We start from the raw sequence: 17,454 nt of genomic DNA, 5'->3' as shown, positions 1-17,454 counted from the left end.
TTTTTAAATAAAGCCCAGGAAAAGAAGAAGATGGCAGTGTTAGTGCTTTTTCAGGCTCACCCTGGCTCGACCTACCTGAGACGAATAGTTGTGAAGGTCCTGTGCAAGTGTAGAGGGAGAGGGGTGGGAGCTTGTCCTGGGTCCCATGGCACCCATGGCTCTCATCATGTATACTATGAGGGGCATGAGAGGGCAAGAGTGGGAGGACTAGACATCCTCAGATGCACCCTCCTCTCCTGCAGATGCTATCATCCTTCCATTGCTTTTCATGCTGATAACACAGGAGCTTGTCCCACCTCAATGATGTACTAACTTATGCTTTAGGTTTTAGGAACCACGACATTTTATGGAGGAAATTAAAATGGTCTCTGAAGCCACTGTCTCCAGGTTCTCTAGCATCAAGAAAGCACCTCTAACAGAACCCACCAGTATTGTCAAAATTCAGAAGTACATGGGAGAGGGAAAGGATCCCCTCACCTGTGCAGACTCCTCTTCTAACCTTCTCTTCTCATCTTCTGCATCAATCAGCTTCTGCTTGGTCATTAGCAGCTCCTTATTCAATGCATCTGCCTTTTCCTCTGCCTGAGACACCAAGAAGATGCCATTACTAAGCACACATGAGCTCAGACCTTGAAAGGTCAGGATCCTATTGTAAGACGGCAGAGTGAGCCAGTCCAGACAGAGGAATGGCACGCTTAAGGTCACCCCTAGGCTAGTTACTCACAGTGTGTGCAGTACAGGGCAGTCACCATTATTTGAGTGACTTATGCTACTTGAATAAATTACAGAGCCCCTTTCCATCCAGTGCAGTGCCTATGCTAGCATGAACACATGCTAACATGGCATGGTAGCTGAATTGTATTAGTCATTTTTTTCTCTTCCAAATAAATGATTTGTATTTCTTACATGCATCTGATTAGTCTTGCATGTGTTCTGTTAGTTATTTAATCTCCACTGAAGAACCACTTTCTTTGACATTTAAATGGCCATAGTATTTTTCTAGCACACACAAATGTCTGGTCAGTAGAAATGTGACTTCTAGGGCTATTTCACAAGGAAGGAAACACAATAGAAGTACATGCGGATGCTGCCATGATGTGAAACAAAACTCCATAAAGTTAGAAGTAAATTAGAGAAGTAGCAAACAGGACTGTTTATAAAAACAGTGCTTACCCAGAATTTCAGGTACTGATTTTTAAAAAGCTTTGCAATAAATTATAAGAATTTTTAAGATAGTAAAAAAAAAAAAAAAAGGACACACTAAATTTCTCCCAAAGTAGGAAGAAATAACTTAAAACATTAACAGAACAAATACTACAGAAAAATAAGTAAAACAAAACAAAACAAAACAAAAACACTGGCTTTGGAAAGATGAACTTTACTGAACTTTACTGGAAAACATCTACTTAGGTGACAAGGGTAGGGTTGAGGTGGGCATAACCCAGTACCAGGAGTGCAAAGGGGACATTGCTAGATATGTAGACACTAGCAAAGAAGCCCAAGCAGCTTCAGATACATACTTGGTCATCAAGGACAAGGTGGGGAAAGACAATTTCATAAAAAAGAACAGCTAGGTGGTGTACACCTGTAATCCCAGCATTTGGGGTAACAGACCCATGGGGACCACCTTAAACTCCAGATTAGCCAGGTTCAACCTAACAAATCCAAACAAGTTCTAGCAGTTGTCATGTGAAGAATTAGAGACATTCTCTAATCTGTTTAGCTCCATTATCCAGGAAGTCAACTCCTAATATCCTGAAAATTAGGTTGTAAGCCTCATGACTAAGATCATTAGATCATAAGTTCAAGGCCTGCCTGAACAATTTAGTAAGAACCCCTATTTCAAAACCAAAAAATGAAAGCTCAGCTGCAGTTCACTAGTGGAGGGCCAGCCTGGCATGTGTGAAGCCTCGGGTTTCATCCTCACTATTGTAGTGGCCTGAGGAACTAACGAATGATGCCATCACTACCTAAGTCTGGTCTAAAGACCTTGAAAACAAATGCACCCCAACTAGATTAATCAAAGATTTTGACAAGGTCAGAGGCTACAAAGTTTTGCACAAAACCACTTTTCAGTGATTAGTAATCAACTGGAATGTGCAACTTAGAATACACCATTTTATAGGAGACTAAAACAGGGGCCAGCCTTGTCAACTGAAACCCACTGATGGTGCTGAAGACATGTTAACACAAAGGACATGCCATGGGCAGGGGGCTCAGAAGCTGTTCACAGGTCAGATTTCTTCGTAAATTGACAGACTCCATGAACCCTTATTTAAAATCCCAGAAGGCACATTCCTAGAACCCTTTAAGTCCTTTGTATTTCTGTAAAAGTCCCCATCAAAGCAGCCAAGTGAGTTTTAAAAACAACAAAGCCAGTTGCCTTAAATGACTTTTAAGATTCATTATAAAGCTCCTGTAATGAAGACACTGTACATCCGTATGTCTTGCCATAAAGATGGAGCAGCTAGAATGTCAATTAGGCCAACCCATGCAGAGTCAGCTGATGTTTGGCAAAGAGACTTAATAACTGTAGTGCAAAGAAGTCTAGCAACTTGCTGGACCCATCAAATAGCTGTGCTGGTTTTTGTTGCAATGACAAACAGTCTCAAGGCAGAGGTGCAACCAAGCTACAGGGGACTGATACCTTCTATATGCTGCTTCTCCTTACAGCCCCAATGTTACTTCCAGTTGTCACCCTACGCACAGAGGAGAAAGCTTTTCTGGGGTCACCAAGGAGTTAAGTGACTGGAAATTTCTCTACAGCTGTGTAAACAATAGCACAGAGAGGCAGAAGACGACAAAAGTGATAGAGAGGGTTCAGATGTGAGGAAATAATAAAAAGAATGAACTTCTTTTAAAAACTGAGCCTTTGAAAGTTAAAAGAGTATGAGAGCACCCCACCTTCTTTTTCTATCGTCCTCAGTAATGGTTTGGAAGAGTCTACTCAGAACTGTGGGAGCTGGCCAGGTGCTCCTGAGTCTTATTTGGCAGTGTTCTTGATTGGAGAGTGTAAGCATTGGACTTAGGCCATCTGGGTGTTCACTGTGATGGGTTTGCTCGATGACTAGCTGAACAACCTACCTCTTTAAGACGGTCAACCTGCTTTGCTCCCATTTTGTGATCTGTGAAAGGGAGTCATGATCCTGTACAATGGCTGTTCTGAAGGTTCACAAAGATGGTGTTATAGAGTGCTTGGAACAGTGCCTAGCACCCAACAGTGCTAAAAATATGCTAGTTCTCACAAGTCAGACTCACTAACCTTCCTTCGCTTGTGCTTGCCATGTAGTTAAAACATCAAATCATAGCTCCTTGACTGGTCCTTGTCTATAATGGCAACTGTATAGTATCACAGAAAGGATTTCAGACAATCCAGTGAGGTCCAGATGTTTCTAGCTTTCTGGGTATTTTCACTCCTCACCTCAGTACCTCATAATTATTAAAACAAAAACAAAATTCTTAGCCTGGTGTAGTGGTGCATTTGAGCCACCCTGGTCTATACAGAAAATTCTAAGTCTGTGGGAGCTCCATAGTAAGATCCTGTCTCAAAAGGAAAAAAAAAGTAAGCTATTCTTACCTCTGCCTGGTAAGGAGGGAATGAGGATTAACAGAGTTGGGAAATACTTGTAATCTGCCTGGTGCCACAGGACCAGGACCAGGAAAGACTGCTACAGTTTGCATTTTTTTTCTACTTCAGGGCCCAGGAATGTAACCTATTTTTATGACTACATTTTTAGATGAGCCAACATGAAAAAAAGGTTGACACTGCTCAGGGACAGGTTTCATGAATTAAAAGTCTAAGATGGGCAGCAGTGGCCCACATCTTAATCATAGTACTGGGGAGGCATAGGCAGAAGAAGGATCTCTTGAGTTCAAGGCCAGACTGGTTTACAGAGTCCAAGGCCAGCCACAGCTACAAAGAGAAACCCTGTTTTAAAACAAACAAACAATCCCAAAAAAAAACAAAGACCCCCCACTCTCCCACACCAAACAACAACAATGCAAGACTACCTCAAACTACTGATGACTTCTACCACATGTTCTTACAAATGAGAAAATACAATTTCTTAAGCTGAGCACCCAGCTAGTGCAATGGCCAACCTGCTGCTGCTACACACTGAGGACATTGTTAAACACTGACTGCCTTTCCTTACCATCCACAGCTGGGAGGGGACTGTGAGATGAACTCTGGAGCTCTATTCAAACAGGCTCTGCTCTATTTATACACGCTCCCCTACTTTCCAGGCAGAAATGCCTGAGCCGTGTGAACAAGGTTTCTAAACAGGGAGAAGCAGCTTAACCCTGACAAGTCAGTGTATGTTAGAAGGGCAGTGAGCCCAGGTGTTAGTCACGGAGAGCTCATGGCCTTGCACGATGGCTGGAGGCAGAAGCCTTCTCAGTCTGATAAGCAGGTGTGCTTTCTTGGTACAGCATGCCAAACTATGCAATTTGAACTATACGTGTGCCATAGCCATTATTTCTACTCCCGCCTACATCTCAGGATCCAGCTGGCTAGGAAAGCAGACTAGGTGGTTACAAACTAGGTTTGTCTGAGAATTTTAATTTCTGAGATAATGTAAAGAACCAGTAGATACAGCCCCATATTTTTCTTTAATGCTTTAACAACCCTGAGCAATCAATAAGAGAACATGTTTTCCAAGGAAATATAATATGCACAGATTTAAATACTTGGGTGGATGTCAAGGACTTTGTGAAGTTCATATTCTTTCTAGAGATATAATGCATATAGGAATGTGAGAGGCTTACAAGGTCTTGGAAGCCTAAGTATATTGCTTGCATCCTGGCAAACCGACAAAGAAGTCATCTCAAGATACTGAGAGGTTAAATCCCGGGGCTTGCAAAACTGTAGTTCAGGGACAATATCCAGTCCAATTTTTATATAAGTGAATTTGTATTAAAAAAACAGCCATTCACTCATTTATCTGTGAACTGCTTTTGTTTATCACCATTAGAATCACATAGTAGCAATAGAGAATACAGGCCCTCAAAACCCATGTTGCCACAGAATAAGTTTGTCAATCCTAAGTCATGGATGAGACTAGTTCCTCTGAAGTTTCAGAAACTTGCAGTACACAAAGCAGTCAGTCATTCTGTCAGGATCAGGAATACAAACAAAATGTAATAGGTTGCTCAGCACTGAATGGAATCCCCATGAGCAGAAACCCGGAAGGCTCACAACAGGAAGAGAAATAAAATAAACCTCTGCACCTCTTCCTGTGGAATCCAGGAAGCTTGAACAACTGCTGCTAATCTATAGCATGGGAACTGTTAAAAGATACCTTCTTGCCCACAGAGCCCACCACACCTTCTCAGTGTTTGGGAAGGCAGGAGGAGCCTGTCAGTACAGTAAGTGAACACATGGAGGATGGCACACTGGAAGTATTTCTGAAAGAAAGGCTGACAAAAGAGCTGGATTCTAAGGGAAGGGCTGATAAGCATCTACAGCAGTCAACACTAAACTTCAAGGGAGGACTCAAATGTCCTTGGTGTGAGCTTTCTCTTCAGCTCTGTCACACTTACATTATCCAGGTCCTTCCGCAATGCAATTTTACTGGTGACCAGCTCATGAGCTAAGTCATCGTTTTCCTGTTCCAGCCTCATGTTAGCTTCTTGTAGCCGCCTATTTTCCCGCTGCATGAAGGAAAAAAGCCAGTTTTGGACATAAAAAACAAATCAAATGGAAATGATAGTTCAAATTAAGTCTTCAAGTCCTACAGAATAAAGAGACATGGCCCACGCAATCATGTTTCTAAACAAGCAATTTCTAATTTTCTGTCTCGTCACAGAGTGTAACTGACACTTTTGTCAAGCAGCTATCTCTGACTGACTGAGGAAAGAGCATCCAACCTTGGTAGCTGGTTTACAGAAAAACAGCTCTTACTTATGTTTTGGAAACTCGGAAAACCAGTCTTGAAACAGTGAAACTGAATTTTTAAAAAGAGCCAATAAAGCTAGCTGTGGGCATAAGTTGATGATATAAAAGGCCATAAAACAAACCTCAAACCGCTCGATGGGATCTTCCTGTTGGGCCTGCTGCTCCCTCATGGTATGGTACTCTTTTTCAAACTTCTTCAGCTTCTTTTGGCTAATCTGCCAAGGAAGTCACAGCACAGATGAAGAGCCTGACCATGGTGGTGCCTAATGACGTGGGCAGACCCAATCAATGTGCCATGGCATTTACTACTTTGGATGGAAATTTTCATAGACAAACATAAGCCCAAGACTGCCAGGAATATATGGTTACTGTGTAACTGGTCTGCTACTTTGTGGGTTCTTCTTTCTTCCACCCTTTCAACCCTTTAACACTATAGAGAGAATACAAAAAGGATAGAGAAGGAAAGAGATACCTGGATAAAGTAAGGGAAGGGTCAGAAAGACGGTCATGTCTCCTTAGACTACTGCCTGCACTCCTTATCCACAGGCACTGCTTGCACCTTTAATGGTCTAATAACGTTTTACATCAGGTATTCCATTTTCACATGCCAGGGTATCGATCAACACCTGCTCTGAGTCAGGATCTAATATGGCTTTGTTCACTGGTAAGACTAATCCTTATTTAAAAAAAAAAAAAAAAATCAGTGAGGCTTCTCCAGAGCCTGTAAAATTTTTGTAAAAAAGATATATACTTCCTGGGCTCCTCGACTTTATTCCAAGCTCTTAAAGCCAATAAGTGACACTGTTCTATAGTAGGGTCGTCTAATTGAGTCTGTTCTTGTCTGAAGAGCACTGCCTTTCATTCAGCAACTGATCTTTTACTGTATTCATTCCCCTCACTCGATTTCACTGCTCAATATTTACAGCTTCTTCCCTCCAGAAATGTAGACTGGCCTCTAGCATGGCTGTCACACCAATCCCTTCCAGTATTGGGGAATAATTAACTCTATTTCGAGTAGCCCAGTTATTTAGAATTTGTTTCACTTAAGGCAAATGTATCCCATATAAGAGCAGAGCCTCTTTAAACCACCCTCATTTCTGTAAGTAGCCATCCTATCTTGTCATAACCTTGTTCCACACCATTAGCAGGCATATGCTATAAGGCTACTGGGAAAGTTGATGGTGATCTCATAACTCTGGGTCACTCCTCTTCTCACTGTGGTAGCACGGTTGTTTCGAGATTAACCCATTCTTTCCAAGCAGGCTGTTTCATCAGATTGTCCTCCCACCTTTTCAGCTTTCCTCTGGACCCAACTGCCCACCAGCCCAGTTTCTTTCTCTCTTTCCCCCTGCAGGAAACTTCTGTTCTTTTGCTCAGTCACGGGCAATGAGCCTTTTCAAGCTCCCTTTTCTGGTGCTCCTTGCACCCCTAGAGCTTCCATTTCCACCACAATATTTTCTTCCAGTTGCATAACCAATTCTAGTGAATCCTTTTGTTGTACCATTTCAACCTTTTTGTTTGTTTCCCAGGCCCCTCCATTTTTCACCCTCAATTTTTCCAGTTCCACAGCCATTCTTCGAACCTTCTTTGAAAGAGAATACAGCAAAACAAAAACAAAACCACACCTCCAAACAAAACAAAACAAAAACAAACAACTACCAGGAAATCCACTCTGGGAGCAAAGCAGTAGCAGCCACAGTAAATTTTTTGATGGCATCCTGAAGAAAATATCCATTCCTTTGTCCCCTGCAATTTCTTCCATGGCATTTGAAATCAAATTTCCCATTCTGCCACATTAGGTGCCACTTGTCTTTTGCTACTTGTAGGTTCTTTTGTTTTCTACCATTCTCCCACCACCTTTTCAACTCCCTAACACAAGATAGGAGAGTAAAAGGAGAGAAAGGAAAGCAAAGAGATCCCTGAGTGAAGTCAAGGGTTAGATAGGGGTGATGTTATTGTTAGACTACTTGCTGTCTAGGAGTGCTGAGTTCCTTGAGGCAACTTTGATCTTCGTTGTCAGGGTATCTAATTTCTTCTTCTTCTCTGCAACTACTTAACAAACCATGACCAACAACAACCAACAACCCATGGTGGCTCTTGGGACCCTAGATTTTATATCCCCTAAAAAGTCCCCAGAACCTCAAATGTCATATAATTGCAGAAACTATCTGCAGCTGGCAAAGTCATTACCTTGCTAGAGCACTAGGCAAATTATAGTCAACTGCTGTGGACAATATGAAGCAGCCCCTTATCCCACACTTGGTATTAAAACAAAAACGAGTTCATATAGTACTTCTGTTTTTTAAAGAAACCAAAATTCCAAAATTCTCACTACAACAGTGTTCTACAGAACATTTTGCTCACATGAATTTGGGGCTCTATCTGTCTCTAGTACTCATTGTCATAGCAGCAGCAGCAGCACCATTTTCTGTAGGACATACCAGTAGTGTTGCTAAAGCCAAGCTGCAACCCTAGCCTCGTCATCACCCGAGAGCGTGGCGTGTCTGAAGAGTCTGCGGTGCCTGTGCTGGCGGCGCACACCTTCAGTTCCAGCTCTTTGGAGGCAGAGGCGGTGGACCTCAGAGGCCAGCCAGGAAAGCCCTATCTTGAAAACAAAACAAAGAGAGGAAGAAGAGGAGAAAGAAAAAAGGATAAAGAAAGAAGAAAAAGAGGAGAAGGGAAAGGAGTAAGAAAGAGGGGAGGAGGAGGAAGAGGAAGAGGAGGAAGAAAAGCGGTATCTGTAAATCAGGGTGTGAATGCATAGCCACTGGACTCCATTCAAAGCCCAAGTCCATTAGACTCTAAAGCTCCCTAGGCCCTTTCCACTGTACTAGCCGGCCTCCTCTATGCTGCCTCCAACAGGCACAATTCTCTCTTACCCTTAGCAACAGATTTCACTGTGCCACCATCATCAGTTCTCAAGCTTCCTCCTCTTGTAAGCCACAAGCTGGAACCTTCCACCTTCCTGAAGCCATTGTGCTTCTTTTCCATCCTCGGTGATCCTACTTCTCCCTAGATTCTCATGTTTCACACCAGGACCAACCACTTCTCTTTCTCCTGGAGAATCTTCATTCTTTCCCTTCTGGCTTTCTTCCCATGCCTATCAGGAGTTCCCTCTGAACTGACATGTACTTCTCTTTTAGCAATTTTAACCACAAGAGTCAGGGGAAGGATTGAAGGAACTGAAGGGGATGCATCCCCAGAGGAAGACAAACAGCATCAGGAAACCCAGACTCCTGGGAGCTCCCCTAGATTAAGCCACCAACCAAAGAGCATACATGGGCAGGTCCTTGCCCCCCCCCCCCAGCACATATGTAGCTAAAGACTGCCTTGTCTTGCCTCAGTGGGAAAGGATACACATGATCCTGTAGAGTCATAGGAAAGGGAGATGGTGGGGGAAAGGGTTTGGGGGAAAAGGGGTAGGTGGTGGTGGGAGTCGCCCTCTCAGAGGCAGAGGTGAGGATGGATAGGGTGAAGAACTCTAGGAATGGACTAGGAAGGGGGGCAACATTTGGAATGTAAAGAAATTCTTTTAAAAGAGTGAACCTTCAGGATGCAGCTCTCCTTTGTTCAATTCCTTTTAAACAACTCATTCTCTGTTTTGAACACTATAGTTTAAAAACTAGGAGCTATGTCTGATCTGCATGACACAGTAGACGTTCAGTTTAGAAATGACTGTAAACCTAGTGCAGATTTGTTCTCAGACCATCAGTTACCAACATTAAATTACTTATTTTCTAGTCAACTTCTGGCCCACAGGTACAGGTAAGAACAGACAAATCTAAGCAGAGTGGGTGAGCTGGATGCAGGTCTGTGTATTTTCCTGGTCATCCTTGTCTCATTTAGCTCATCACCTGGTGGGTCCTCGAGCCCTTGTCACTGACTCTGGTCCTCTGCATGGGCTGGAAGCAGATGTGCCTGAACTGGAGCTTTGTTCCTGGAGTCTGGCACTGCTCTCCTAAAGCCACTGGCCAGGGCACAACCTTTAGCTTTGACCCATACTTAAATACAGGAGACCACAAGCTGGAGATGGATATCCCTCTCTACCACACATCTCTGTATTACCCAATTTGAGAGGAAACTTTTATTGTGCTAAGTGACTTATCAACATCAAACACTCAACATCAAACACACACAAACACATACACAAACCAGAAACCACACTTACATAAACATTTGTGTGATCAGTAAATTAATGTACCTATCCTATTAGAAAGTGATGAAATGGAAAAGTAGCTGAGGTTTGCGGGCAGCATACTCTTCTACCCAGAGCTCTTTGTAGTCTGGGCCAAACAGAAGTGAGGGCGGACAGCACAGACAAGTCTCCCCTGAGCATCTTCTGAAAGAAGAGCAGACACCAGCTCCTGTATTCACAGATCTCCTCAAGTTCACAGACTTCCAGGAGACTTCAATGTTTCACCCTCAATCAAGGCCAAGAAAGAATTAATACTTTCTTCATAACCAATACTTTGAAAGGCTAATTTCAAAATAATTCCTATATTTTATCATCTTTGATTGAAGCTGGCTGACTCAGCACTCTCAGTGTCCAGTGAGTGTGGTGAATGCTGGGTCTACCTCATGCATGCAACTCTTTGCTCTTCAGTATTTTTTCTGCATAGGCATGAATTACTTTTATTATTTATTTTTATAATTAAAAAGTACTGTAAGAATTATTTTGGGTTAAGATACTTGTTTCTTGTCTAATGATGATGTGATTTACTCAGTCTATCACCAAGGTGTCCCATCTAGAACTAGATGCACACAAAGCCTTTCCCACCTTCCCTGGAGTTTCCAGGTCTAAAATTCCAATCTCTCTACCAGCTCAGTCTCTTCCCATCCTTCAGCCTCGGTTGTTGTCTCTCCCACACACTCTTGCCTTACTGTGACTTCCTCCACCAATGACACACGTACTTCCTTTTAGCTCTTACTGGTGTTCAGGTTGCCCATAGAGCCCAGCTCCCAGGAAAGAGAGTTGGCTCCCCTGCTAACTGAAGGGCAGAAGCCCTTGAAGCAGGAACAGTTCACACATACCAGGCTAGCTCTTTATGTCCTTAAAGCATCAACTTGGCTCCATCACGGAGCCTCCCAAGTCCACAGCTTCTTAGTACTGCATCCTTACTGTGCTGTGTTCTGTGTCTCCTTTGCTTGCCACCATGCCACCAGTGCCAAGTTAATGCTTGAACAGGATCAGGTCTGCCTTCACAGTCTGCCACAAACCATGTTTTTTGCAAAGCATTAGATACAAATACACAAATTCTGCCAAGACAGAACACTATTCTTTACAAAATTCTGTCACACAGTAAGCACTAAAATACTTAACCAACAGAGACACGGTCTCCATTCAAATATCTAGACTCACTTTTTTCTTGTACTTAAACTCAGGAAAGGATGGGTTGTGCCTTCTGCTCCACAGCTCAGAAGGTTTCTGGTAGCTAACTCCTATCAGAAGGCTTTGAACATTAAAGGGTCACATAAAGAGGTACTATTACCCTCAGCAAGACTGAAATTGAACGCTTGCTCTGTTTAAAGTTTCTTTCAAGAAAAATCAACCAAACTACTCCTGGACTAAGTGTGGGTTGTATCTTAAGAGGAGCAAGCTCATGTTAGCACGTGGCTCTGAGAAGCAGCACCACTGAGAGGTGGTAGAGCCTCGCACTCATCCCTTCAGTCAAACTCTGTAGACCAACTCTTTTAGTTTCCATTTATTTAGTTACACTCTTTCTGTGTATATACACATATACCCATGCATGCCATTTCCATGTGTACCATGTGTTGCTTATGTAGGTCAGAGGACAGCTTCAGGAGTTAGCTTTCTACTTCTATCATGTGAATTCTGGGGTCTGGACTCAGGCTGTCATGCTTGGTGGCAAGCATCTTTACCTGCGGAGTTATCTCAATGTCCCCCAGCTTGGTGTTTTGGTGTAAGTTCCAATGTAGTCCTAAATACCTCTCATTAATCTGTCACGAGAACTGAATAATGCATTCTTAACTATAAATATATGCTATATAATATAACCCCAATGAGGCTGGTTCTTGGTATTAAGGCCCATGCAGATGGAGACAGAATGGGAGTAGCTGCTAACCTGGGCTCTAGGTGCAACCTGCTTATTAGCTCCGTGAGTGACACACCACAGCTCCAGTCTTGGTTTGGCTGATGAGTTGCTCATCTGTGAATTACTAATAGTGCTTCTGAGTGTTAAAGGATATCATGACAAAAAACTGTCATGTTCGTTGCTCAGAAGGCTCTGAAGCAGATAGGCTGTTCTTTTCAATAAACAGTAATTATTCCTTGCTGTTGCAGTTATTATCTGGCAACCTATCTGTGAGGGTTTATATATGCTTGGCCCAGGGAGTGGCACTGTTGGGAGGTGTGGCTTGTTGGAGTAGGTGTGGCCTTGTGGGTGTGGGCTTCAAAGCCACCTGGGAGCCAATCTTCCATTAGCAGCCTTCAGATAAAGATGTAGAACTCTCAGTTCTGCCTGCACCATGATGGTAATGCACATCTTGATGATGATGGACTGAACCTCTGAACCTGTAAACCAGCCCAATTATTATATGTTGTCCTTTATAGATTTACTTTGGTCAAGGTATCTGTTCACAGCAGCAAAACCCTAAGATACTATCTGAATTCGGAAGCAGAGCAGTCCTCTGAGTAAGCACTGCATACATAAAGTCCATTTACATAGAGACACATGAGGTTGCCTGGTCTCTGGAAAAGGTTTCCAGAATGCATTCAGAAAGTTTTACAGAGATAAGAGGTATGCGTGCATGCGTGTGTGTGACACAGAGGGATTGGTAAAGGTAGGAGGTTGACTGTTAGAGAGCTACACAGTCAGACTGAAGCCTAGTGTCTGGGCGATCAGGTGGGTTGTGGGGAACAAACAAGAGTTCTGTCTGGTGCAGGAGGGACCCTGCTGCAAGGTTGGTGAAGACAACTCAAGAAATTAGGCAATGGTCCACCTTCTGGCTTAGGGCACTGTTGTGCTTTTGACTTAACACGGATTCTTCTAGATAGATGGTGAGATGCCTCCATTCCTACTATTTTATGCCTGAAAACAATTTTCGGAGATGGAAGGGGTACATGTTATCACCTCATTTTACTATCAATTGTGACATGTATAAACATCTAGCATTCACCAACACCACAAGAAAAGTCTGGGTGACTCTTGTTTCCTGCCATCTCTGTAACATGCTTGTTACTGAACACAGTCTTCATCCCTCAGAAGAACTATTACTGTGCTGACCTGAACTAACATCAGGAATGTGCTAACACCTCACTTGAGGGAGACCGGCTAGGCAGGCCACAAGAGTCACGTACAGTGGCTGCTTATGGTATCTTTATCTGTCTACAACACTGCTGTCTAATCTACCCTGCATCACACAAGCAGATAGAGGCCCAAGGCTGGCAGTCTAGAATATCTGATGTAATTAACCTTTACATTAAAGCTCTTAACTTTTTATTTGTTCAAATAATTCATACTCAGATTCCTTTAAAGATCATGAGACAGAATCTTGCTTTTGAATCTCATCTGAATGTTTTTCTACAGAACAAGAAAAAATTAGTAGGCAAGGCCCCAAGAGCAGACAGTCAAGGCTGGCTCTGTTAAATGAGGAGGCCAGTGCGCTGCTGCCTGCACTACCTAGCAGCATGGGGGGCTCACTGTGGAGAAAAGAGGCGCTAGAAATGCACACATTTTCTCATAAAAATCTAGTTCTAAAATGTATGAATCACCTAGTCTTAGAGGGTAGTATGACTTTGGGTACAGTGTTCAGAGAGTTTTCACCCTGACAGAGGTCAGTCCTATTTAGAGCCCAGATCTGAGTTCTAATCTTAATCACTTACTGACATCCTTGGTCTAGGCATTTCTAAACAGACCCTACAGCTCACCCTGAAGATTCATTTCACTATGTGAAGCATCATGCTTTTAGAGTCTGTGAGCAAATAAAAGGGTGGGGTAGGTGCTTTGAGGGCACTGCACACATAACACTTAAAGTTCCACTCCTAGATAACCACACAAATGATCTGGATAGAGAATGAAGCACAAATTAGTGTTGCTTTCAGCTCATGAGTAACTAACTCCTGCACGCCAAAGGGTTTTTCCCAACAGCAAATGGCTAAGATTTCATTGGTATGGAGATGCTGATCATCACTGGTTTCTTTTCTTACAGGCAGCCTTTAGTCCTGCACACTCATGTCATGCCTGAAAGGTCAACTTCCACAGATACATAGTTCATGAGGCTCCATGCTGCCAAAGCAGGATTCTGTTGTAAAGGAGCAGTGTTGACACTTTACCTCAGGGACTAGCTGAGCCACCTCACACACAGCATGACTTTCTTACCTAAACTAGTCTTACACCTCACACTTGTTGGGACCCTACTCCTTCCCTCCCTCCACAGCAAGTAACACCTATGAAGCTTAGTCAAGGCTAGTCAGGAACTAGGAATCCTCCTGCCTCTAGCCTCCTAATTCTGATGTCTACCCCTTTCATATTTCTTGAATCAAAACTTAAAAGGGCTAGAAACTATTTTCACTTCCCTTACTCTTAAAAGTTATGCAGGATACACTTACAAGTATGAAAGTATCATGGAGCTCCTAGGAAACTCATGAGGGGGATACCCTCAAATGTTAAGATATTGTATAGTAGTGGGGACAGTTTCCTGTTTTCTGACTCATAAACAAACTGAACGCACTGGTGGACTAGTTGGTGAGTGAGCCTTGATACAAGCTGAGCATAACAGTAGAAGCATGGGCTCTAACTCCTCAAAAGGCAAAACACTTCAATCCCAGAGCTAGCTCATCGAAGGACAGGGGTTGGGGGAGCAAAATGACTAAGAGACCAAATGGATATGCCCAGAATAAATGTAGAGAAAATTAAGGATCTTGGGGCTCTTCATGCATTTAAGCAATACAGCCATCTTGTGGCCATTTCAGATGCTGTCCTATCAAACGTATTCTTGCCCCTTTGCAGGAAGAAAAGGAAGTGTAAGAGAGTGTCAGGAATGCAGGGTCAGAGGCCTCCTGTCATTGTCCCAACAATAGCACTTGCCCTCCCTACCCGACACTAAACTGTAGAGAGGAAGATGCTTGTAAACTAACTACAGAGATTCTAAAAGCATTATCACAGAACTGAAATGTAGTAACGCACAAGTATATGTTTGCAGGCACATGGGACAATGTTCCTATCAATCACAGGCACAACCCAGTACACAAAGCACAATTTTAAACATTAAAAATAACAGGATATCAATGAATGGTAGCGGAGTCCAACACCAGAGAGCATTGTGTCTATTTTCTGTGCTACCTCAGGCCTCCTCCCACTGGTAGTGCACAGGATACAGGGCTCAGGAGGAATTTGTCAGTAAATCCACTGTACCAATAGCTTAGTTCAACCATTCTCTGTTTTCCTCAGTACAGTAGCAAGACTGGATTACCCCTGTGTATACTTTACTCCATCTTTTAGCAGAAAAGCCTTATTTCCTGTAGCCTGTTGAAGCTACAGGCTTCCTGTGCTGAATGAATTTCAAGAAAAATTAGCCTCACTTAAAGTAAGTACAAATAAGGGGAACCATCCAAAATATGCCGCAAACGTGCAGACTTTTCCAGGTCCGGAAGAACTTTCATATCGGAAATGAAGTAGACATTTTAAGTAACCATTTCAAAAGGAGGGTGTTTGCCTTACTTCACTGAAATGGATAGGCAAAGATAAAGACATAGGTCCCTTCTTATTTGAACTACAAAAAACAAACAAACAAACAAACAAACAAAAAACAAAAAAAACCACTGAGAAATAAAATATCAGTTTACTGACATTTTCCGTTAATGGCACTTAGAGTGGGAACCTCTTTCTAAGACTTGTTCAAACCTTTGTAAAAGAATAAGTTGAAAATCAACAGCATAATCAACCTGCCAGCCAGCCAGCCCTAGGCAAGCAGTATTTATATGTCAGACATTACTCTCAATAGTAAGGACTCAGCAAGAACTAGTCTCCCCTCTGCTGTCGACTTGATCTTTCAACAAGGCCAGCAGAGCTTTGGGAAGGAAGCTGTTAGATACTGTGACTAGAGAAGACATCTCTCATGTCTGAGGTGAAGACTGGATGGAGCAGTGGTGGATAAAGCACATAGCCAGCACAAGCAGAAAGATTAGCTGGTGTAAAGCATGGAGGGTCTACATGCTTAGTGTATGTCTGAGAACACAAGGAAGCCAGTAGGGTCTCAGGCAGAAAGTAAGGTGAGAGAGGGGGGGTCGGGGGAGGGAAAGCTCGAGAGCGTGCCTGAGTGCCAAGGCCTTGTGTAGGAATGTGGGAGACCTTGGAATCTTGGCAGGAACCCCAGTCTGCTTTCTGTGGTAAGATAAGATGCTCTAAGAGTTTTCAGTAAAGGAAAAAGGTTGAAACGACAGATAAAGGATCACTGGTAGTGAGGTGGTCAGTCAGTGTATACTTTTGTGACAGGCTGGGGCGTGTGAAGATGCAGGCTGTGAATAAGAGGAATCAAAAGTGGAAGAACTGTTCTGTCCTAGGCCCCCAAGAACATCAAGACAGGGACAGAGGAACAGAATGGATGTGGCCCTTCTCACATACCGAACCATGATGAGGAACATGAGTGATTCTCAGTGTCAGAGCTTGCATGGGTGTTTGCCATTCACACCTGACTGTACAGTATCTGTTTGAAAAAATTCTAGCAGTAGTCATCATTTCTTGAACATTTTATAATTTTAGGCAGTTACTATCGTGGGTAACCTACACACAGAAACACTTAGCTAGGGCATCTGGCATGTTGTAAACAATCAGAAAGCATTACCTTTCTTATGCTAATATGAATTATTTTACTCCTGAAACAGACCAGAAGGCAATTCCAACCCTGGTCTAGTGACTGCTCTACAGACAGTGACACTCAGCACACACGGCAACATGAAACTGCACCACATTTTACATGAACCTAAATACATAGTTTTTATTCTGACCCCATCTCTACCTTGAAATTTCTAATTAAAGCCTCTGAATTACAGCATTTTCACTTTGAAAATACAAACTTATTAGAACATACACTGGAATCATTTTTTTTTTGACCATAAAATAAACCTGTAAAAATTGTAGCCCCATGTAAAGTTATAAGATTATGAGGCTTCTCCATAAATGTCAAAGCGGGAAGACAGTACAGTGGAAGTCAAGAAAATGAAATTCTGTCCCTGACCAGGTCAAAGTCTAAAGAGCTTCTGTTTCAGACTGTCTTTAAACTGGACAGTAACACTCTTGCTACAGTGTAGACCATAAGGGCCAATGAGGTTCAACAACTCAAAAATGTTAAGATACAGCCATCCCTCAGGGTCCACAGAGAGCTGGGTCCAGGAAGCCCTTAGACAGGGAAATCAGAGCATGTCATGAAGTATTCGTGCAGAACGTGCATGCATCCTACCACACATAGAGAGACAATCTCTAGATTAGTGAAAATATCTAGATACAATATTTAGGGAATATTGACAAATAGGGAAAAATTACACACATGCATTTCTCTCCAAATATCTTCAATCAACAATTGATTGAACCCATAAACAA

General features: G+C 42.7%; 1 protein-coding gene across 3 annotated transcripts in view; it reads right to left on the bottom strand.

Moving 5' to 3' along the window:
* Rabgap1 (RAB GTPase activating protein 1) overlaps positions 1-17,454 on the bottom strand; it is a 116,877-nt gene that overhangs the window by 5,077 nt on the left and 94,346 nt on the right. For all 3 annotated transcript variants that reach the window (XM_032903206.1, XM_032903207.1, XM_032903209.1), the window contains 3 exons: positions 6,019-6,111; positions 5,542-5,652; positions 478-582 (listed from right to left, as the gene is read on the bottom strand). In XM_032903206.1, coding sequence (XP_032759097.1) covers positions 478-582; positions 5,542-5,652; positions 6,019-6,111 — 309 coding nt within the window. The remainder of the gene's footprint in view (positions 1-477; positions 583-5,541; positions 5,653-6,018; positions 6,112-17,454) is intronic.

This window comes from Rattus rattus, chromosome 5 (assembly GCF_011064425.1).
Source record: "Rattus rattus isolate New Zealand chromosome 5, Rrattus_CSIRO_v1, whole genome shotgun sequence".
In the NCBI taxonomy this organism is placed as follows: Eukaryota; Metazoa; Chordata; class Mammalia; order Rodentia; family Muridae; genus Rattus; species Rattus rattus.
This window is presented reverse-complemented; position numbering and strand designations above follow the sequence as displayed.